The 23,985-nt window shown below is 43.4% G+C and overlaps 1 protein-coding gene across 3 annotated transcripts in view; it reads left to right on the top strand.

Moving 5' to 3' along the window:
• CYP39A1 (cytochrome P450 family 39 subfamily A member 1) overlaps positions 1-4,412 on the top strand; it is a 96,784-nt gene extending 92,372 nt beyond the window's left edge. The window contains exons 12-13 of one of the 3 annotated variants that reach the window (XR_015251256.1): positions 2,334-2,539; positions 4,291-4,412. Coding sequence is in view for 1 of the 3 variants with exons in the window: in XM_025925659.2 (XP_025781444.1) it covers positions 2,334-2,405 (72 nt within the window). In the remaining 2 variants the exon portion in view is untranslated. Of the gene's footprint in view, positions 1-2,333; positions 3,365-4,143; positions 4,268-4,290 lie in introns of those variants that run through there. The other 2 variants (XR_015251257.1, XM_025925659.2) reach the window with 2 other exon arrangements.
• Positions 4,413-23,985: the final 19,573 nt, after the last annotated feature.

Genomic DNA, 23,985 nt, shown 5'->3' with positions numbered 1-23,985 from the left:
CAATATTCTAGTCATTTAACTCCTCTGTGTTTCTACAGGCCTGTTCTCCTAGACCAGTGGCTTTCAAACTGGGGCAAGCATCAGAATGACCTGGGGAGGTGGGGGGGGGGCATTTTAGAACACAGAATACTGGGCCCCACCCCTAGAGTACCTGATCTAGGATATCTAGGGAGGGGCTCAGTAATTTGCATTTCTAACCAATTTCCAGTGGTGCTAATGCTGCTGATCTGGATAACACACTTTGAGGACCACTGTCCTAGGTGATAAGGGAAAGTTCAATTGGTTTCAAATGTTTGGAAGTCATTTTGAAGATTCTGGATAAAAGGTGCTGTTTCAACTGAGGATGGAGCTCAGAAATCAAGCATTGCAATTTCAGGGCTATTCACATGGCATATTGTGCTTTGATTTACTCTTGATATAATAAGGCTAATGTATGGAGGGATAAATAAAACTCTTGGGTGACATTTCAATAGAAATTATGTAAGTGCCTAAGTGACACAGACAATGTTGTATTACTCATAAATATGCACATTTCGGCACTTTCCCCTGATTTCTTTTGCACTTCTATTTTGAGTACAAGTAACTACCAGGATGAAAAGCCCTCAAAATCCTACCATGGACGGGAAATCAAAAAACCCGTCACAAAGGTTCTTAGCACGTATGGTTTCATTGTCAAAATGAAGATCAGGGCCAGGCGTATACTCCCCAAATGCTAGTTCCTGATCCACTGAGTTAGATGTCACAGTTTTGCCCAGGACTGATTCCCCCTCCAAATATTTTACCACCAGTGAGAGGACATGAGAATCCTTATCAGATTAGAAGGAGGACGTTTGTCCAAACCCCGTAACACCTAAGCCTAGAGGTCTGTAATTCTGACCAGTTCCTTAGGCAAGATTTTGCCCAGTCCTTTTTCCTAGCTAAGAATTCCATTAGTTATATTTATCATACTATTCTACACACATCCTATTTCTGTTTTGACACTACTAAGAACATTTTTGGGAGAAATATCTCAAAAAAAGAAATGTTATCTCAGTTTAGAAAAAGTATATGTCTAAGTGAATTCTCATGATCTCAAGTGGCATTTCACGTCGCAATTCTCATTCTAGAAAGAGATCGATTAAAATTATTTAATTATTGGACTTATTTTAATAAATTGCAAAATGAGGTGATCAAGAAAATGCAGGAAATGGCCTTCACAGTACCAGGCTCTTGTAGAGATGGGAGGGGATGGGTTGCCAGGGCATGTTCTGAACACTCTTTTGTCAAGTACAAGGGCATCGCTGGGCTTGGAAATCAGCTTCCCCAAAGAAATATACTTGTTGTAGTAGCAAAAATCAAATGCTAGAATCCCCAATTTTAATTTTTCAAAAGCCCTGTGCTTTATTTTACCTCAAAGAGTCTTAGAAAATTAATTTCAGGGGAGCCTGGGTGGCGCAGTCGGTTGAGCGTCCGAGTTCAGCCAGGTCACGATCTCGCGGTCCGTGAGTTCGAGCCCTGCGTCGGGCTCTGGGCTGATGGCTCGGAGCCTGGAGCCTGTTTCCGATTCTGTGTCTCCCTCTCTCTCTGCCCCTCCCCCGTTCATGCTCTGTCTCTCTCTGTCCCAAAAATAAATAAATGTTGAAAAAAAAATTTAAAAAAAAAAAAAGAAAATTAATTTCAGCTCTCATTGAGAAGCAAACAATGAACTTTACAAGATCTGTGACCGGGGAGCAGTGTCCAGATACTGACAATGAGAGCTATTCGTTTGGGGCATTTATAAGACCAACTTCAATTGTCTTGCCAAAACAAGCACATTTTTGCTAACACTGTGGAGTTTTTCTCATCCCGTTGGTTGGCTTTGTTCCATTTTGCCTTTTGGGGGGTCACGGATCCTTAAATAGTCTCACAAAACCTATGGATCCCTTTCTAGAAAAGAACATAACTTTCCATACACACAAATTTGTTGTTGCATCTTCAAGGAGTCCCTGGTAACCCTGCAACTCATCCTCTTAACTCCCCTAAGAACGTCCTTATTAAGAAGCCCATTCTATGCCTTGTTGTGTTCAAACTTGACCATAGACTGAGGATTTAAATTGAACTGATTACCATTTCCTTGCTCTTCACTATCCCTCAGCCCTCAAGGCTGATAGAACAGGTTGCAAATGTTCTGTTCCTTGAATGGAAGGCTAAAAAATGATGCCTGACATTTTGAAACGCATCAAGCAAATACTTCCACTCTTTCAAATCTAGACTCTGTACCTTTTAGAGATCATCACCATTGAATAAACCTTTGGTCTAATACTGTTGGCTTATGTCTCTTGATGTCTGTATTTCTTCTCCATTTCTGCTTTTAGAGTTCTCTCCATTTGATAGGTGTCCAACAGCCAGAAGGACAATGCCACATTGAATTCAAACAAAGAAAATGACATCGGTTGGGCCTAAGGAGGGCAAGGGCCTTCTGGAAGAGTGATTGCCCCCATCCACTAGCCTGGAAGCATCTAGACCTGAGCTCTACTGCTTAACTTTGTTTTAGGATTTAATTCAAGAGAATGTCGAAATGGTAGGTGTGTTTGGTAATGTAAGAGTAGACCCAGAATCAGACATCACTCTCACTGATATAGAGACCTGAAAAGTGGTTTATAGAAAATGTTTAAATGATTAAAAAAAAAAGAGGCGCTTGTTAAGAAGTTGTAGTTTGGTTTCATGCATAACTGTATTAAAACTGTAAATAGAAATAATGCCATTTGAATGAAAATTTGAGTAAATTGTGAAGGCAACATACTTAAATTTCTATTTTGAAAAAGGCTAAAAGTCTTCGACTCTTAAAAAAATGTTAAACGATAATTTCTGGAAATTTTCTACTTTTCTTATATGATCCTTAAGTGGCAATTGGAATTCTTAAGCTATAGTAATATAATTCTTTATGGGAAACATGTCTAGTACTGAAAGGGTGGGTGAAATGATAGCTTTCTAAGACCTGGAGCATGTCTTACACTCATTCTGTGCCCAGCTACACCTAGGGCAGCACTCTCTATAAGGTTTATTCAGTAAAGGTGTGCTGACTGATATATTGATTTGTATTTTGATGAAGGTGAAAGCACTCTTTTGATCGAAGGTGTTGGTAATTATGGGTTAGGACGTAATATTTTTGTTAATGTATAGAAACAGGAAGAAAATGATGTCAAGGCCAGTAACAGCATCTGAACCGATTACTTAGGACTTCTACCTGAAATGTGTACTATGAAATCCTGAAAAGAAATCCTGTGATGCCCACGGGAAATGTGTGATGCAAGTAATAGAGCGATCGGTGATGTCATGATGTGACTTCTATTCAGTAAAATGCTGCTTGCCTCCTTTATTTCACAATAAATAAGCTTTGAGTGCATGTCGTCCTCTGGATTATTTGCTCCCCTGTGCTAGAACTACCCTGCGGAGTTGATAATGACTGCTTACTCATCTATTTCCTACCAATGAGCGGATGACTCCCTAGGAGAAAATGAAGTACTCTGGAGTGCATTAACTCTTCCAGACTAATCCAGCGATTCTGAAGCTTAGCTCCCGGCTCGCAGCTTAGCTTAAGCAGGTTTGGGGTCCGGAGACAGGAAGGGCTGACGGAAGCAGTGTAGAAGTCCACAGCAGACCTGAGCCTTGCAGACCGAACGTGGCAGGCTCTGCTAAAAATGGGGGGAGTGTTCTTAGGGCACGCTGGGCCTCCTGAACAGCTGAGGCCCACAGCGAAACACTGTATTTGCCTATAATGTACACTTCAGCTGAATTTGTAGCCACTCAGGGCTAGTGTTTATCTCCATATTCTTGCTGGGTAAGGATGAATGTTAGCTGATGCACTTTAAAAAAGGATGTAGACTCAGGAGATCTGTTGACCATAAAAATGATAAAAATAAAATAATGGTAAAAGAAATACGCTTGGAGGTCCCGTATCTTTTTATTTCCCTAGGCTGGGACTCTATATTATAGATCTAAATCACTGCTCTCTCCAGGGTAGAGTTTAAAGTAGCTGGCTCTCCCTTTCAGCGGGGTGTATTCAGAACTCAGTATTGCCCTCTTCCGGTAGGTTGGGCGTTCAGCTGTGGCAGTGGCTACATCAGCTGTAGTGAGAACATAGCCTCCATGTTGTCAGCCATTGTCCAAATTTGTTTCTTTTAGGCCTCAACCAACCAACCAAACCTTTTGCCATTGACCAAGAGTCTATGTATATTATTACCTCAGCCTATTTCTGCCTCCACACAAAGAACACTGCCGAGTGTACTGCTCAAAACGCTGGGAAAGCTTCCCCTCACCGCTGTCTTTTAGGGGCATCCCTGAAGGTGACTGAGTGGGGTAGAAGTCAGTTCGTTCCATCGTATCAAGCCGATCTATATGTCATCCAAGCCTGTGATTTGTTTCTCTTCTGTCAGCTAGTCATGCCCAATGGGCCAACGGTGTGAATCGAGAGAGATACATTGGCAAAACACAGGTAAGTGATGGAGTGTTATGTAATTGACTTCTGGTCCTGTTCCAACCTGATCCCAAATGTATCCTAGCCATTGTATAATGGGTTGCTGCCAAGCCCACCTGATATTTTACTTCATAAATAGAACAGTACTCAGCTCATCATGGGAAGTCTGGTCGAGTATTCACTCGGCACGTTCAGGCATCAGAGACTGAGCAGTATGTCGGGAGCTGCTTTTCAAATGACAAATGGTTTTCACCTGCAGAAGGCATGCTCATGCTCTAATCCTAAAGATGTATCCATCTATCTATTGGCCCATCACCACTGGGAGTGGTAGTGCTTGAAGTGGAATCAGAGCTTGAAGATGCTCCCGGGGAGCTGACAGGGGAGGCGAGAGTCATCTTTGCTTGCAGTTGATGAACTTGAAGGCATGTCCTTGTAGGGTGGCCTTGCATGGAGGCACAAGATGGCAGAGTCCTTGTTGTTTGGATAGAAGTCCAGAAAGGACTCTGGTGTCAAGTGCTTGTCGAGATCCGGGTTGATGTTGAACTTGCAGCCCAATCTTAGGAGGCAGGTTATCAAAGTTGTAGTGGGTCTTGTAGTTTTTCTACTTGAAGCCTGTGTAAACACAGTTGAAGAATAGACTTGCGGGGCGCCTGGGTGGCTCAGCAGGTTAAGCGTCCGACTCTTGGTTGCGGCTCAGGTCATGATCTCACAGTTCGTGAGTTCTGGCCCCACATCGGACTCCATGCTGACAGCATGGAGCCTGCCTGGAATTCTCTCTCTCTCTCTCTCTGTCCCTACCCTGCTCTCTCTGTCTCTCAAAATAAATAAACTTAAAAAGGAAAAAAGAAGAGAAGAGAAAAGAAAAGGAAAGAAAAGAAAAGAAAAAAGAAAAGAGACGAATAGACCTGCTGTTGCACAAGCAGTATGCTAAAGAAGGCACAGGAGGAAAGAGACAGAGACACATACATAACACAGAAGGGGTTTTCCTGTGAAGGGGAGAAAAGGAAGAGTGGCGCTTGGAAGGGGACATGAAAGGACTTCCTTCCTCCCTCCTTCTCTCCCTTACTTCCTTCCTCCCTCCATCCCTCCTTCCTACTTTCTTCCCTTCCTCCTTCCCTTTGTTCCCTTCCCTCTCTTTTTCTCTCTCTCTCCCTCCCTTTCTTTTATGCGGGGAAGACACTAGCATGTTCCAGTGCTTATGGGAAGAAGCCTGCAGAGAGAGATACATTGAAATAAGAGACAATAGAGAAGATAGTTTTTCATGCAAAACCTCTCAGATGGGAGGTATTGGGATAGAGAGCCTATGCACAGGAATTAGCTGTAGACCGGAGGCAGGAAGGTCACATATTCCACCCTTAAAGAAGCAAGGAGGAAGGACTCAGGTAAGGGCAGTAGCAGGAAACTGAGCAAATTCTCATTTGACAGATTTTATTTTCCGTGTCAAGTGGTAGGTGAGTTATTTCCTGGGAGTGAGGGAATGGAGACGTGGGGGGCAGCGGGGAGGGGAGGGGAGATATTTTCATGATGAAATACCATGGCAGTTTTGTGGTATGAGCTCTGAAGGAACTTCTAGCAGCCTGCAGGACAGCTGGAAGAACAGGATTAATGCAATCGGGATCTTGATCGTTGGATGAATGTGTGCAAGAGAGGTTAAGTGCGGTTGAGGGTAACCTAAGAGTACCAGGCAGAGAGGGAAGGAAGAAGAGGCAGAAAAAGGCTGAAAAGAAGAAACAATCAGTCACGGGGCGCCTGCGTGGCTCAGTCGATTCGGCGTCCGGCTTCGGCTCAGGTCACGATCTCGCAGTCCGTGGGTTGGAGCCCCACATCGGGCTCTGTGCTGACAGCTCGGAGCCTGGAGCCTGCTTCAGATTCAGATTCTGTGTCTCCCTCTCTCTCTCTCTCTCTGCCCCTCCTCAGCTTGCACTGTGTGTGTGTGTGTGTGTGTGTGTGTGTGTGTCTCTAAAGTAAAGAAACATTAAAAAAGTTAAAAAAATAACAAAAAAGAAACAGGAAACTGGCTCCATGTGGAATTGAAGAATAAAAGTAGTGGGAACAAATAGTGAGAAACCCAGCAGAGGGCTGTGGTCACAGGACAGACCGTCTTGATGGCAAGTTTCAGAGGACAAGCAGTTGGGGCAGGATGAGAACGTCTGAGGGGAGGCGTGTGAGGGGAGGCTGGCCAGGCACTTAGGTGAAGAGAATGAAATTCCGACTGTGGTTGTGATCGTGTCTTAATACAGACGTGCAGAACATCCTCCTGGAGGCAGCTGTTGTAGCACGTGTGGTAACAGGAGTTAACCCTCCCTCTCCTTGTTCCGAGGACAGAAATGGGTGCAGATTATGACTCCAGTTTCCCTTGGCAGCCTGCGAGCAGAAGTGAGCGTGCGTGTGTTTAACTGACAGGATAGCAGAACTCGGTGGTGGTGCCCCCCGGAAACTTGTAACTGAAGCAGGAAATGGGGGGGGGGCGGGAAGGGCCATTAACACTTAAATTGTGAAGTCACCTGCTGAAACCCAAGTGTCCACACGTAGTCGGAGATCACACTCCTCAGACTTACAAGTCACTGTGAGATTTCAGTGTGACAAAAAGGAAGCGTCTTCGTCCATCCGGGCTGCTGTAACAAAATGCCAAGAGACTGGGTGGCTTAGAAACCACAGACATTTATTTCTCACCGTTCAGGAGGCTGGGAAGTCCGGGATGAAGGCCCCGGCATGGCGGCATTCGGGGAGGGCCCTCTAGCAGGTGCATAGCCAGCCCCTTTTAGCTGCGTCCACACACGGTGGAGGGGATAGAGTCAGTGATATTGGGATGGTAATGTAACCGGGTGGATGGTAGCTACCCTTGTGGGGAGCACGGCGTAATGTATATGTCAAATCACTGCGTTGTACATCTGAAACGAATGCGATGTCGTATGTCAATTACACTCAAAAGGAAGGAAAAAAAAAAAAACCCTCCCCACAAATGCTCCTCTGGGTTCCACGCCTCTTGGTAGAGAAGGCCGGGAGCTGGTGGTCGTCTCTGAATATCCCCAGGAGAGTGGACCATTGCACCGGCTTTTATCAGCACAGTATCTTTTGTTTTAGAATAGACGTTCCCAGGGACCACTGGGTGGCTCAGTTGGTGAAGCATCCAACTTATGATTTGGGCTCAGGTCATGATCTTATGATCGTGAGATCGAGCCTTGCATTGGGCTCTGTCTGCGCTGGGCATGGGGCCTGCTTTAGATTCTCTGTCTCCCCCTCTCTCTCTCTTCCCCTCCCCACTCATGCACTGTCTCTCAAAAAAAAAAAAAAAATAGAATAAATATCCTCATGATCTGGTTTTGGGTAATTAAAGTAAACTTTAATTAGAGTTTTGTTGTTAGCTTTATAATCTCATTTTTTGCTAGTTTAATAAATGGCTAGAGGTTGTTGCTGACACGGGTACAACTGGTTTTAACTACCTATTTTCTTAACAAAATACCTGTTACTTTCTAGAAACCAGCAATCTGACCTTTGTCACCTGAGCAGTTACTATATGGCATTCACTTGGCCAAGCACGTCTCACCCATCCGTTTACTTTGGTCTCATAAACACATTCAGTCCCATGTGTTCACTTTGTTTCTATTATTATCCCTATTTTACAAGTGAGAGAAATGGAGCTTGGAGAGACTGGGTGAGATCACACAACTGCTAAGTGGCAGAGGCGGGATTTGAACCCAGGGCGTCTGGCTGCAGAACATGTCCTCGTAACATCAGCCAGCACTGTATCCTTCCAAAAAAGACAATGTTACCCACAGGTGACAGCACCTTTGACCTTGGTGTCATCAGAATCCACACTCTGGGTTCTCTCTTACCTCTTAGGTAAAATGTGGCTAATTTGCGGTGTAGCCTACTTTACAAATAGAGGAGGAGAAGGACTCCTCCTTCCTTCTCAGCTTCCTTCTCCACCCTGCCCCAACCCTCATGAGAACCTTGCAAGTGACTGGCCTAGAGTTAGACCCCACAGATGGGGTAGGGGGCCGTTCACTGTTTTAAGAAAAACGTCTGAAAATATGCATCTTTTAGTAATGGAATATATATGTAAATGTCAAAAAAAATGTCATAAATTCTCCTCATATATCATGTATCATCAATTAACAGCAATCGACTCTTTTTTTGAGCATAGTCCTACCTCCTTCCCTGATAAAAATAGTCCTGGTCATTAGGGACCCAAGAGGCCAGAGGGTAAGGAAGATATATGGACTTTCTCTTCTGGTACAGACAGAAACTAAATACCAAAGAGTCTTAGTTTAAGCTTTGCCTTCCGGTGACTTGGAACTTTGGGAAGAATTCTGTAAAAGTGACCTGAAGGAAGGGGTGTGGTCTTTGCTTCACAATGCATATAAACCCTCTGATTTTCATTGTGGTTGTTGCGGAAAATAAACGTGTAGAGAACATAATTTGAGATTTCAGCCGAACATCTGGTTTTAGCGCTTAAGAAGCTAAAATCCAAGCTGGAGAATGTTATGTGCCCTTGTAGGATGTTGGGTGCCTGGTGAGCACAACCCCCCAGGCGAGAGGGTTTAAGGGAGTGATTCTCTGAAGACAGAAAAATGGAACAAATAAGGAAATTTCCAACTCCCTTGGGCAGCAAAACTTTTCATGCCTCAACACATTGATTTGTAGATCTCCCAATAGAAAAGCAGATAAAAGCTGACAAACCCAACTCGGCATCAATCGGCCCTACCTCATTGTTTGTACGACCGCTGCAGAGCCCCCGGGATCAGAACAGCACGTTTTGAAAAATGCTGGACTAGACAAGCTCTGTGTGGCAGAGACATTTCAAGCCTGCTGAATGTCGGGCGCTTCCGCACATTTCCCAGGGCCCCCGGACAGTTAAGCAGGGTCATGTGACCAATTGGGGCCAATTATCTGTAAGTAGAAATGGTGAGTGTCAATTCCAAGTCGAAACCGGGCGGCCCTAGAGATATAAATGGCCTTTCTTTCCGCCTTCACTGATGTTGTGATGGGGGAAGCTAGCAGCAAAAAGGGAGAGAGCCTCTATCAGCCTGGGTCCCTGACTCTCGATGAGAAGGAAAAATCCTTTCCCCGAATTTGCACTAGGCATACAGTGCGAGCAGTTAACGCTGATGCTTGCCGCCACAGCATAAACGGGTCTTCCCGAACACTCTTGAGAAATCTGGCTGCGGTTCTTTTTCATGCCTGTAGTCCTCTTTTCTCCAATCTAAAAAAGAAACGAGGGGGCCCTGGGTGGCTCAGTCGGTTAAGCCTCTGACTCTGGAATTCGGCTCAGGCCATGAAAGCGAGCCCCGCGTCAGGCTGCACGCTGAATGTGGAGCCTGCTTAAGATTCTCCCTCCCTCTGCCTCTCTCTCTCACTCAAAACAAAAAACAGAAAACAAAACAAAACAAAAGTTTAAAAAAAATAAATAAAAAGAAATGAAATACGGGTAAATGCTGCGACATGGATGAGTCTTGAAAACATGCTGAGTGAAGACGCCAGATAGAAAGGACCACATGTTGTATGATTCCATTCAGATGAAATATCCAGAAAGGCAAATCTGCAAAGAGAGAAAGCAGATTAGTGATCGCCTAGGGCTCGGGGTGGGGGTGGGGGCGGGAGGGGGGAGATGATTGAACAAGTGACAGCTTAAGGGACATAGGGCTACTTTTATAAAATGTTTTCAGTTGATTGTGGTGATGGTTTGTGCATCTCAGTGAATATCCGAAAAGCCATTGAATCTTACGTTGAAATGGGCGAGTTACATGGTAAAGCAATTATATCTCAATAAAGCTGTGAAAAAAGTCTACTGTAAAGAATATGCAATGTGGTAAGTGTGACTCTTAGAACACAAGGCAGCTGTGCAAAAAACACAACTTATTAAATACTCCATAAAGCTTCACCGTTCCAGATTCGGAGGTCCTGTTCTTTTGGGCCAGCTGCAAACTATAGATGAATAATTCATTCTGAGGGCCCTCCATCCTTCCCAGCTTCATAGTAAAATTAAGGATGTTCCTGGTGAATAGAAAAAGGGACAAGTGCCCCCTGGTCACCAATGTTTCCAGTCTGCCTCTGCCCTCCCATCACTGCTGTCCATTAAAGTCCCATGACTTCCTGTAAGTTCTGGACCTCACTCAGCACGGCAGGAACCCCGGAGCCTACGTTTTGTTTGGCCTAGATTCCCTTGGTCTCACATCTCCATCAAAGTCTTCAAGACTCGGGTCTCCCAGGCTCAGTCACCCTTGTCAGTCCAGTAGAAGCTCTTCCTAATGAGGGAGAACCTCTCTTGGCTTCTCCAAACGTCACTGTAGTGTCCCTGACCCTCGGTTCTCCCTGTTCTTTAAGAGTTGGCCTTGATAGCTCATAAAACCCACAACCTAGCTACATCTTAAGGACAGAAATGGCTTAAACTTAGAAGTGTTCCGGGAAGTGAGGAGAAATAGTTACATTCCGTTCTCCAGGTGCAGCAAAGGAGGGAACAAACAGAATAACTAAATTGCTCTATAAGAGCATTGTGAAGGTTTCTGTGTTTTGGCCTAGTAAGGCCACAAGTTAAAGATAATAATGATAATAAACTAATGCTAATAATAAGAGTCAACATCGATTGATTGTGTTTGGCCTGTGGAAGGCCTTTCCAGGCTTTGCCTTTTCTCTTTCCACAACAAACAAGAACCACACTCCATAAGAAGATACTGATTTTGGTCGTCAGTTCCAAGAAATGTGGTGAATTGATTCATAAAATAGGCATCCTGAAAGTGCTTATGGAGGAGGCTTGTCTTACAGTTGCCTATTGCGGTGGAAATCGGCAATAGGGTTTTAGTTTTCAGTTCATCCCCCCATATGAAGACAGGGAAGCCGAGTTTTCCCTTAAAAAGAGCTCCAAGGCAAGGTTTTTCATTGCAACACTAGGCAGAGATCACCTGCTCTCCTGTTGCGAGAGTCTAGGTCGCCTTTCTGGGCTTAGCAGTGGGGTTTACAGGAAGATACTCTGACGTGAGTCCTGGTGGCATGGCTGAGCCACACCTCATGGGTCTTGTTTTCCCTCGGCAACACGAGAAGCCTGTTTGGGGGAGGCTAAGACCCTTCGCCAACCCCACGTCTGATTGCGACACGCACAGTGGCGTGGTGGTGTCTTGGGAGGTGCCCGCTGCGGGCCAAACCTTGGAGGGCAAATAAGTCACAGCTACAGGCCTTTCTGCATCTTCAGTCATGAAGGGAGGAAGGATGAGGCAGCTCGGAGCAGTGGAAAGAACTGAGGTTAGACTCAAACCCCCCCACGTCCCAGTCCTGACTCTTGTCTTCACCACCCTTCGGCCCCTTCAGCCACAGTTTCCCAGCCTGTAAAGCAGGGCTAATCACAATAACCACCTCGCCCTGGGGTTGAAACTGACTCGCTTTGTGAACTCTGCTGCCCGGCAGGTGCCATCCAGCGACAAGGCACAGCAAGGATTGAAACGTTCCCGGACCAACTCCTTGGCCCCGTAGGCTCCCCTGCAAATTGCAGTCGATCTTCACTACAGCCCTCGGCCTTGTTCGACCTGGGAAATTTCTAGCTGTCATATTTCCGGGAACCCAACTGTGTTTTTCTCCAGTAGCCGTAAGCGCTGCCACTCTGCTCTTCCCGTCCCGGATGCCCTCTCATTATGGTTTTAGAAAAACGGGCCGCTCGTCTGAGACCCACATCCTTCGCATTCTCCTCGGCCAGCTTGCTGGGAACAACTTCGGTTCTGTCCCAACCGAATGTTTAGAGGCGTCTCTCCCCTCTGCTCTCTCTTGTGGAAGACGCCTCGCTGAGTCCTGCACCTGCCTCTTCTGTGCCAGTGCTTTTCTCGGGTGAGGTAAAGACCAAACACGAAGGACAAAACGACCTGTCTAGCCCCCGGTTACATTCCCAGCACTCTTTTCCCATGCTCTGTTAATCGTTCATCTGGCCAAAAGGGTAACAAGCACAAAATAAAATAAAAATAAGGCGGGGCACCTGGGTGGCTCAGCCAGTTAATCCTCTGACTTCGGTTCAGGTCACGATCTCGTGGTTCATGAGTTCGAGCCCCGCGTCAGGCTCTGTGCTGACCGCTCGGAGCCTGGAGCCTGCTTCAGATTCCGTGTCTCCCTCTCTCTCTCTCTCTGCCCCTCCCCTGCTCATGCTCTGTCTCTATCTCAAAAATAAAATAAACAAAAAAGGCATTATCCCCTGTCTGAAACATAAATGGACTAACCTTCATGAAAATGTTTCTAGATGAGCCCCAAACTACAATCCAATTTGTAAGACTCTACACATTGAGATTTTGCTAAGGTTTCTCTTTTTTATTTTATTTTTAAAATTTTTAATGTTTTTACTTATGTATTTTGAGAGAAAGAGAGTGTCTCTAGCAGAGGAGGGGCAGAGAGAGAGAGGGAGTGAGAGGATCCCAAGCAGGCTCCGCACTGTTAGCACAGAGTCTGATGCAGGGCTCGAACTCACAAACCCTGAAATCACGACCAGAGCCAAAATCGAGAGGTGGATGCTGAACTGACTGAACCACCCAGGCGCCCCACCAAGCTTTTTCTGTATTATAACGTCATTTAAGAAACTACCTTTGAGGATATTCATTCATGCATTCATTCATTCATTCATTCATTCATCATCTTAAATGAGCCAAGAGAGTGTCAGGCAAAGAGAGAATGAGAGAGGCACACCATGCCCTCCAAGATGTCTCTGTTAATAGGGGAGTCAGACTATCTCCCTCCTAAGAGCCCTTCTAGCATTACAGCCCTATGATGCTTGATGCTGTTGTTGGGAGAAAAAGTCCATTCAGCCTTCTACCAATTCCCCCAGGTAGTTAGTTTCTATGAAATATTGCATTTAAAAAATTTTTTAATGCTTATTTTTGAGAGAGAGAGAGAGAGAGAGAGAGAGAGAGACAGAGAATGAGTGGGGGAGGGGCAGAGAGAGAGGGAAACACAGAATCCGAAGCAGGCTCCAGGCTCCGAGCTGTCAGCACAGAGCCCCACACGGGGCTCAAACCCATGAGCCGCAAGAACATGACCTGAGCCAAAAGCAGATGCTTAACCGAGTGAGCCACCCAGGCGCCCTGTAATATTGCATTTACTGCCGTGTTTCAGCTCACTGTCTGCTTCCCTTCTCAACAGCCATCTATTACTAACCCCACCAGCACATGTGTGTGTGTGTGTGTGTGTGTGTGTGTGTGCGCGCATGCACACACACACACACACACACACACTACATATTCTTAGGACTTTCTGAAATATGGGGCATTCTTCTTTATCATAAGATTAGATGAATAGAAAAAAGAAAATAGAACGTCACTAGACACAATGGGTGCAGAATGAACAGCTGTCGTCAAAATCCAAGAGTGGCCAAAGGACTTGTGTCACCTCCAGTGAGGGCATCATGTCCACACCGTCCAGCACCCAGAGGAGGCTCTGAGGTTGTGGTCCACGTCCGTCATGTGCAAAGACGAAGGTAGAAACTGCAGACCCCTTGCTTTGTGCCCTTTCCCCTCATACACTGCCACTTCCTCTTTATTTCTGATTTTCCTTTGCTGAGCCAGGAGGAGCCTTTTCCAATCTTCACTGAGATCGCCAGAAACTTTTCCACCAAACTGTTTCCCCTTTCCTTCTGGAAACACAACACTACATCTCCCCAGCCTTCCTTGCACTTGGGTGTGGCCACGTGACTGAGTCCTGACCAGTGGAATTTGGACGCGAGTGGTAGATTTCTAGGCCTCGCCTATTAAAACCCTTCCATGGGTTTTAATGGAACCCATTAATGGAACCCATTTAATGGAACCACTCTGTTCTCTTCTTCCATCTTGGTTTCAGTGAATGGCTCTGAGGCCCCACTGGATGGTGAGGTCACAGATGGCAGAAGTCAGGGTCCCTGAATATATGGAGAAGGGTCACCCCCCCCCCCAGCCCAACCCACATTGAAATGTTCAGAAAGCACATGATACAGTTCCACAGTGTTGAGCCACTCAAATGTGGGGATTGCTGCCCCGAGAAGATATCCAACCCCATGTGTTTGCATAAGAATTTTGTACCATGATTTAAATGCTGTGCTGTCCTTTGAATCAGATTTAAATAAACTTCAACATCACTTGACGATTGTTTCTGTTGCCATGCCATGAAGAAAACTAAACCAAGTTTTCTTAGTTTGGAGTGCAAGTACCATAAAATGAAATGAAACAAAGTTAATTGGAACCAGATTAAAATTTTTATCTGATTTGATGTACTGCATTTCATCCATCAATAAATGGAATGTGGTAAATGTCTTTATATATCCTTCAAATGTTTATGTTCTATTTATATGGGTCTTCAAGAGCTGTGTCCCAAATGAGCTTGTTTTTGTAATCCTGAACTCCTTCAGAAAGTAGTTTTATATTTAATGCAGCATGTTTGATTGTTGTTGCTAAGCATCCATTTGGTGCAAATTAATAAAAACACAAGCACTAGCTCCAAAAGCCAAAAACAGAATGGGGTTGGAGAGGAGGCACTAGAATTATTTCCCTCTGATTTGGAAAAAACAAGGTTTCACATGTGAAACCTCACCAGTTTTCTTTTTCTTTTTCTTTGCTTTGCTTTTTTCTTCCCGCCTTTACCAGAGGCCCTTGGTCCAGTAAAGACGAGAGTTCAAGTGTCAAGTTGGGGCCGTTAACTGCTTACAGGCCCACGAACTCCTCTCTAATTCTTAAGCTTGGAAAAAAACACCTCATGTGCAGCAGGAAAGTGGGTGGCTGGTGAAGAAGGAAGGCAGAGCCAGGATATGAAAGGAAAAGACGTGACTCAGTGTGGTCACCCCAAGCAGTAGAAGCTGCAAATGAAACCAAGGATTAGCTCCTGCAGGAGAGACACTTGTAGGCATGTGAACCTGAAGACAGCTGCTAAACCAGAAGCTGAGAGACACAAGTTCAAGCTGCACAGAGATATAGCGTGACATGACTGCAAGTTAGGGAGAACCTCAGGCTGGATGAGTTTAGCCCACCCAGGTCCCAAGTCTAAACGCTCGCCCTTTTCCATTTAGTTCCACTCCACAAGCTTGACAGGCTCCGTGGGTTTATGAGTGCTGCCAGTGGGGGCAGAGACAGAGAGAGAGAGAGAGGGGTAGGGTGGGGGTTCTCTGCGCAAAGTAAGCCAACTTGGCTGAAGCAAAGAGGCGGGGCTTAAACAAGGGTCGCCCTACTCATTGGTAAATAGGCACGGTGCGGATGGCTGCTAAGGAAAAATCTTCATCCTATGCCGGCAGGAGGGAAAGCTAGTGCAGCCTTTGAGGACAAGAGATGCATGGGGCTTGCAAGGTGAGAATGGAGGACTCCAGGCTGGCCCCTCTTTGGCCCTGGCTGTAGCTAATGCCAGGCGTTGGTGGACAAGAGGCTGGGCCCTCTTCAGACCCTGACCCTGCTCCTCTGCCCCTTGTCTTCAGATCATGTCCCTACCCTTTCTCTTTTCCCTGTGACCTCTCCTGCTTGTATCCCCTTCATCTTTTCTTTCCTTCTGCCAGAGGATCTCTTTATAATCTGGGAATTGTGATGGACAGAAACCTTCCTCTTTCTCGAGTTTTATTTTTCTCCCATTTAACTGGACAGAGCAAATCATATCATATGCCCAAGCCCTGGGGGTGAGCAGTGGCCAGTCCTCTTCTAGGGAATGGCCACCATCCTGGCGCAGCTCCTCCTAACTAGTTGGCTGTGGACAGATTGGACTTGTAGGCGAGTGAGAGGACCAATTTATTCCAGATTGCGGCATCGCGGAGGCAGAGGGGAGGGCATTTGACTGAAACATTGAAGTCAGATACAAACCCCAGGCAGACGTTGGCCTCGGCGAGGAAAGAGTGAACCTTGGCAGAATACCAGGATTAGTGAGTAGCAACTGATAAGATTTAGTTAATGGATGAACTATGTGTTTGATCAAGTTAACTTAAAAGAGAAAAAATGGTAACTGGCCTATTATACGCAAGAGGAAATTTAAACCTTGGTTTTATAGGTTTTAGTGGGAATGACAGCAGAATGTAGTAATGAAATCTTTGTGAAAAATTGTATTCGATGAGGAAGGGAACCTCCAAAGATACTCAGAGTTTGGCAAATATTACTTAAATGTCAAAGGAAAAGTTTTAGTCTAGATTTGAAAGGGAACTTTCTCTTGTTTTGTTGTTTGTTGTTGCCGCTGTTTTTATTCCTGTTGCCTTCTCTCCTTGCCCCTCCTTCTCTTCCCTCCTTTTCCTCCTTCTCTTGCTCCTTCCCCTCTCTTCTTTCCTCCTCCTCTTCCTCCTCCTCTTCCTTCTTCTTCTTCTTCTTCTTCTTCTTCTTCTTCTTCTTCTTCTTCTTCTTCTTCTCCCCTTCATCATCACTATTTATATCACCACTTTTTCACTTCTTTGAGTGTCAGTCAAGTCTCAAGGAGTTCTTTCAAAATGTACTTTTTTAACACTAAAAACACACACCAATTGTCTCAATTAACATTGTATTTGGCTGCATATCATGGAAAATCCCAAAGTGACAGTGATGTAAACATACAAGGGCTCATGGTCTCACATTAAGGACATCCAAGGTCAGCAGTCCAGGACTGGCTTGACACTCCATGGTGTCACCAACCTGACACCCAGAAGGACAAAGAGACCTGATAATGGTCGCCCATCAAATTAGTGGCCGAACTTGGACTGCTGGAAAACAAGACAAATTTTGTAACTTGAACAGTGGAATGCCAAATGTTTTCTAAATTTGGCTCATTTTGAACTTACTTTTCTCTCCTTACCTCCTTCTTCTCTATGATTTCCTTCAGCTCCTTTGTTGGCTTTACCTTCCCTTTGCAGTATCCATGTAATGAAACACACTGCTTGGTCTTATTCACCAGGAAAACAGTAGGTGTCAGAAATACGGAAGTCACTACCTCTAAGGTGGTAGAGGCTACCTACTTACAGTCCTGACAGGGTTTTGGGAGGTAAGAAGATACACTGCCCAGAGCTCAGAAAGGGAACATCTGTGAAAAAAAAAAAATCAGCTAGAGAGAATTCATGTGGTTACAAAACGGGACACAAAGGTCTTGTTGACTTTGTCATTTTTGGTGCTTTTGACTTTTTCCCTTTCATAATTCTTGGGCTATACTAATATCATAAGAAGGCAGTAGGTGTGGTAGAAAATGATGTGGGTTTTAATTTCAGATCCTCTGGGCTTGTATTCAGATACTACCTATGTCCTAACGAAATGTCTTGGGTAAATTATATCCATTAGCTCAATTTCCTCATGTGTTAAATAGAGGGAATGGTCTCCACCATTAGGTAATAGTTCCCACCTGCACATACTGATTGTCAGGATTAAATGAGGCAATACAAATAAATGTTTTGGTCCTCCTACTTTAAACAAGTGACAACAACAAATAATAAAAGTAAAAATAAATAAACAAATGACAGCATACTACAACGTTTATTTATTTTGGGACAGAGAGAGACAGAGCATGAACGGGGGAGGGGCAGAGAGAGAGGGAGACACAGAACCGGAAACAGGCTCCAGGCTCCGAGCCATCAGCCCAGAGCCCGACGCGGGGCTCGAACTCCCGGACCGCGAGATCGTGACCTGGCTGAAGTCGGACGCTTAACCGACTGCGCCACCCAGGTGCCCCATGACAGCATGCTACAAATGGGAAGGGAGGAGGAAGAGAAGAGAGGGAAACGAACCACAAGAGACTCGTAATGACAGAGAACAAACTAAAGGTTGGTGAAGGGAGGTAGACGGGAGATGGGCTAGATGGGTGTTGGGTACTAAGGAGGGCACTTGTGATGAGCACTGGGTGTTGTATGTAAGTGATAAATCACAGAATTCTACTTCTGAAGCCAATATTGCACTATATGTTAACTAACTAAAATTTAAATTTAAAAAAAGTACAATGAAAACAAGTCCTATGAAAATTCACGTTTATAGAAATTAGGTAAGTTACTTATGGATAATTTGAATTGAAAATATTCTATTCCAAAAGGAAACGCAGTCATATTCTATTTTTTCCAAAAATCCACTATGCAAACAATTCATGGAACAGACTGTCTGTTTTACTTACTACTATGTCCAGACAGGAATGGTTTGGGATACATGGTAAGTATTTAGTAAATATTTGTTGAGTGAATAAATACATGAATGAATGAAACAACTTTCATTTATTCTCTGTAAACTTGGCACCATAATAGTTGCTGAAAACATAAACGAGTCAACTTTCGGGAATCTCAGATTCTAAGTATGGACAGACCAGATGATTTCAGATAACAATTAAGTGCTATGTGGAAAGCTAAACAGAATTATAGGATAGACATGGACGCAAGAAATGTGAAGGGGGCAAGAAATAGAATTCTATTTAGTTCATTTTGGAAACATTTTCTTCAGTTATTCATCACAAGGTTTATAGTCATAGATACAGCTCTCCCCTTAGATCTTGCAAAACTTGGAAAGCCTGAGGCTTTAGGATCTCCAGAGAACAAGTTTGAAATTGTTATATTAGGAAGTGTTTACTGGGAAGCATGTCCCAGTCAACATAAGATGGTCATAGATGCAAACCTCCAGAAAAAAAAAAAAAAAAAGCCCCGTGGTCAATATGCTTGTGAACCAGTCCATGAATATTGGTATATTAAAGGCTTAGAGAAGTCTGACAACAGAGTAACATATAGTACATGCATCCTGATATTTTCGCATGTTGGTTTAAATTTTATTTTAACTTCATTTTTTTCCCCTCTCAGTACACATATTAACATCAAAATACAGTTTGAGAAGTATTACTATTGTATAAAAGACAAACCTTTGGCACAAACAGAAAGCGAAGAAGTTGATCCTTTGCCCATACGTCTTGCAATTCTAAAATGGTATATTTACACACAGCTATCAGAAACTTAAAATAAGGTCTAAATATCATATTTATATACATTACCCGCTTTGACTAAACCCTTTGAACTGATGAAAGAGTTACTCATGTTTAGTTATTTTGGTTATTGGAGGGTTTCTTCAAGTAGCCCTGATGTGAAAAGGGCATATACTTGGATTCCCTCTATTTTTGCTTCATGAGAGTTAACAACGTTCAAGCAGATCTATCTTTGGTTTGGTTGGATTCGGCTGGGTTTAGCATACAACAAACAGTAGAATGTGGCAGAAACTGCATGAGGTTTTACACGTGGACACCACACTCAGCTCCTTCGCTCCATCACTCACTCGAGGTGCCTTTAGACAAATTACTTAAATTATCAAAGCTTTACTTTTCTCATCTGAAAATAGGGATAGTAATCACCATCTCCTGCTTTTAGGAGGAGGAGTCAAGCTGATGAAAAGGACCTAGAGAAGAGTGTCATCCCAGCATCTTTCTTAAATGTTAGCTTGCGGACTTTGTATTCTCCCTCTAAACCTCTTTTCAACCCCCTCCCCCCCCCCCCCCGCCCCACTGGAGATTCAATGGGAAAAACAGAATGTTTGCTGTTTGTTCCCTCAACGATGACTCACAGAGTGCTGATATATTGAATCAATTAGTGAAGAAGTAAAATTAGTGTCCTATTTTATAGGTGTGAAATGAGCGATTCAGCAAGTACCTTGTAGGATATACAACATTCCGAGCCAGAACTTTTCTAGATTGTTTACTTTGTTATTTCACCCCAGCCACGCTAATGGGAGTCCCTGGCCAATAAAACAATCGCTCCTTAGCTCCTTATGATGTTCTAAAGATGTAGAAAATCTCAACAAGTAATGATTGAATTCCTCACATCAGCTGCCCAATAATGACTATGGACTCTCCAACTGTTCCCACCACAGCATCATGGAGAAAAGAAAGCTTGCCTAAGTCAGATGACTGCACTATTTCCAGCAGACCACACATAACCAAATGCAACAACAACTTAACTTTGATAAGAGCCGATTGAGTTAATAACACCATTTTAGAAGATTGTTTAACAAGACATATTATCAGACCTCAGAGATTGTCCATGAAGAATTTTCAGTCCACTCGTCCAGAGCACTACCATAGCACACGGTGTTTTCAGTTCTCAGGAATTGCCTCATGAGTCATTCCTAATATTAACCCAAAGTTGAACGAATGGTTATGTTCCTTTGGTTGGATGATTTAGTTTGAACCTAAATGTTGATTTCAGGGCTGTGGAATATAAAAGTGGAATCATACTAACTGGCACGGAGAGAGAGAGGCAGTGTATCGTGGGAATGGGGGGAGGCGGAACATCCCACTACATATCCTCCCTTCTTCTAGAATGCGTTGCTTCCTGATGGAAAGAGGCTGCAATTATTGAATGCATCCTGTTTCATCAGAATGTCGTAGGAAAACTAAATCATGATCAGAGTGGGAAGGATCTTTGACTTATGAGACAAGTCATTCCCTGAGTTTTACTTTGCTCTTCTGTAAAATGATGATTTCATAGATTATTTATAAGATGTCCACCAGTTTCCTGATTCTATCATGGTCCAAAATTCATAACGTTTCTTTTTTTTTTTTTATTTTTTGAGGCATTCAGATACCTTTCATGATACTTCTTTATCAGTTTGCTTTCTGTTAAGGCTTTTCACAAGAAGCCCAACTTAGTCCAGTCTCCACAGGACACCTACTGGATTATTGGGAGAAACTAAGTAGTGTTTGTGATGGGGGAGACAGATCCCTTTTCCTGAATCACAAAAATCATGTCAGTTCTACGTGTTGGTCTTTTCCTATACCTGCTGCAAATAAAATTGATCATTAATCGGTGATGCTTTCCTCAACCAAAAAATATCTTTTACCATCTTCTGTGACCTGAATGATATGTCAGGAATCACTGGAATAGTAAGGAAAGTTAAGAACTTTGTCTCTATTACAGAAGTCTTTACATTCCAGCAAGAGCGAAAAGGCTTGTGTAAATAAATACTCGATACTATCGATCAAAAGATAGCATTAGTTAAATTGTGTGGTATTAGAAATAAGCACATAGAAACTCCTTTACAAGTTTTTTAGTTTTTGGTTTTGTGTGTGTGTGTGGGGGGGTGGGGGGCAAAGTAATTTGGGTAATGCTTCATGGAGAAAAATGAATGCTACTGAGGAGTGGGTAGAATTAGGACGGAAATGGAGTAACAATTGAGGAAAGTTTAAGGGAAAAGATATGAAAAGGTGATGAGTAGGGGGCACTGGTTTCCCATTATCTTTTCATCTTGTGAGCGAAAACTTGCCAAACAGTGGCTCCAAGGACAAAGCACAATCTGCTGGGCAAACATCCAAGGATGAGGAGCTTTCCTGAAACAAAAGGGAAAGGGAAGGCACGCAGGAATGTACAATACTGTCTGCAATTAGAAAATCCAGTAATTAACTTGATTTTTTCGCTAGCAATTGCAATAGTTGAATTTATCACAGGGTGTAAGGAACTTTCAGGTTTTAAGAAAGATCCTATTGGCTGGCCTTGCTTCCTTGAGGTTACCTCTCTTAGATAATGTGCCTTTTTATGGGCATGTAGGTGAGGATCAGAACCTTCCTTAGGCATTAAGATGGAAAGGTGGCAGGAGTTAGTTCTTTAAGTCCCAAGATTGTTGAGAAAGGGGCAGTCATAGTAATTGTTGCAAGCTAGAAGAGACATTTAAGATTATCGAGTTTTTCATTTACATATAGGAGAATAATGTCCAGAAATTTAGGTGACTTACCCAAGGTTGTCACAACCATTTGTATATGAGAACACTTTGGTTATAATTTTACTATAATGTCCTTCTTTTAATGAAAAATATTAACATTATGTTTCCCATCTCTCTGCTGTAATGATAAAATCCTTTTTTGACCCTGGTCTAAACATAACCATTTTTTAACATCTGATGTGTACCCAAATTCTTATGTCCTTAGGACATTAATTTGAAGAAAAATTGCACAAGGAATACATAGTTCGTGTGGAAAATTTAAAAGCACAATTAAGTACAAAAAGGAAAATTAGGGGTGCCTGGGTGGCTCAGTCAGTTGAGCGTCCGACTTCAGCTCAGGTCATGATCTCACAGTTCGCGGGCTCGAGCCCCGCGTCGGGCTCTGTGCTGATGGCTCAGAGCCTGGAGCCTGCTTCACATTCTGTGTCTCCCTCTCTCTCTGCCCCTCCCCCACTTGTGGTATGTCTCTCCGTCTCTCAAAAATAAATAAATGTAAAAAAAAATTAAAATAAAATAAAATAAAATAAAATAAAATAAAATAAAACAAAATAAAAAAAGGACAATTAAAACCATCTGCAATTCTGCCCCTAGAGAAAACCAGGGCTATATATTCCATATATCTTTCCTATGCATTATATACATATTTTTAATCTAAAAATGACATTTTACTCTTTTAATGGTATGCTATTTTTCAATCAATATTTTATAAGCAAGTTTTAATGTGAATGCATATATTTGTAATCCTCATTTTTGACCCTACATTAAAAAAAGGGGTTGTGGGGCGCCTGGGTGGCTCAGTTGGTTAAGCGTCCGACTTCGGCTCAGGTCATGATCTCAAGGTTCGTGAGTTCGGGCCTCCATCGGGCTCTGTGCAGACAGTTCAGAGCCTGGAGCCTGCTTCGGATTCTGTGTCTCCTTCTCTCTCTCTGCCCCTCCCCTGCTTGTGCTCTGTTTCTGTCTCTCAAAAATGAATGAATGTAAAAAAAAAATTTTTTTTTAAAGGGGGTTGTAGTCATCTCTGGTGAATTGCTTAAATGTATTTCATAAGTACAAAGTTTCTTCAAAACTACTAACCTTGCTTGAAAAATATGCATTTGGCCATGGATATACAGAAATGTGAAGCTCTTCCCCTTTTAAAATCAAGTGGTATTATCAACTCCTATTTTAAACTTGTTTATGGAACTAGATTAATACTGAACATAGATATATAAAGGTGATTACAGCACTGGAAGTTTGACCTTTGAAAAATCCTTCCCTGTATAAACAAAGTCTGGAATGTTTTAAAACCTCTAAGCCAGTCAGTTTCTTTTTTTATTTATCATAAACCTGGATCAACACAGAATGTCCATTTTATTTAAAGTAGGAAATGAAAACACCTTGGTTCCCTAACCATACTTGAAGGAGGTGTCTTTGAACCCCACATGTTCCTTGCCCCAAACCCACGTGGCCCTGCTGGAGTCTCAGGGCCCTGCTAAACCTGGCCTCACACAGCAGCCTTATCTGACCTCCTTGAATTGGTAGACCTGCTTGTTTGGTTCTGCTTGAGTTTTTCTTCACGGTCTCACACCCATTCTGTTCTTGTCCCCACCTCTATAGCTTTATACTGATAAGGCTTCCCATGGAATGTCCACCCTTTCCTATTCCAATGCATCCTTCCTTTACTATACTTCCTTTACTTTAGACCATTTAGTGTCCTTGAGTGTGTCAAGATTCTTGGCTGAGGCCTCACAACAAACCAAAAGATGAGTAAAATTAAGGTAATCCATTACAACAGAAGAAAAATGATCATATCACTAGATGCAGAAAAAGTATTTGACAGCACTCAAACATTCCTTCACGATAAAAACTCAATAAACTAGGAATAGATGGGAGTTTCTTAAATTGGTAAAAACAAACAAACAAACAAACAAAACAAGCCCCTATAGCTAACATACTTAATGGTGAGTGAATCCA

The sequence above is a fragment of the Puma concolor genome, chromosome B2, assembly GCF_028749965.1.
Source record: "Puma concolor isolate L17-30 chromosome B2, mPumCon1.1.hap2, whole genome shotgun sequence".
Taxonomy (NCBI): domain Eukaryota; kingdom Metazoa; phylum Chordata; class Mammalia; order Carnivora; family Felidae; genus Puma; species Puma concolor.
The sequence above is the reverse complement of the archived record's forward strand: the minus strand, read 5'-3'. Positions and strand labels throughout refer to the sequence as shown.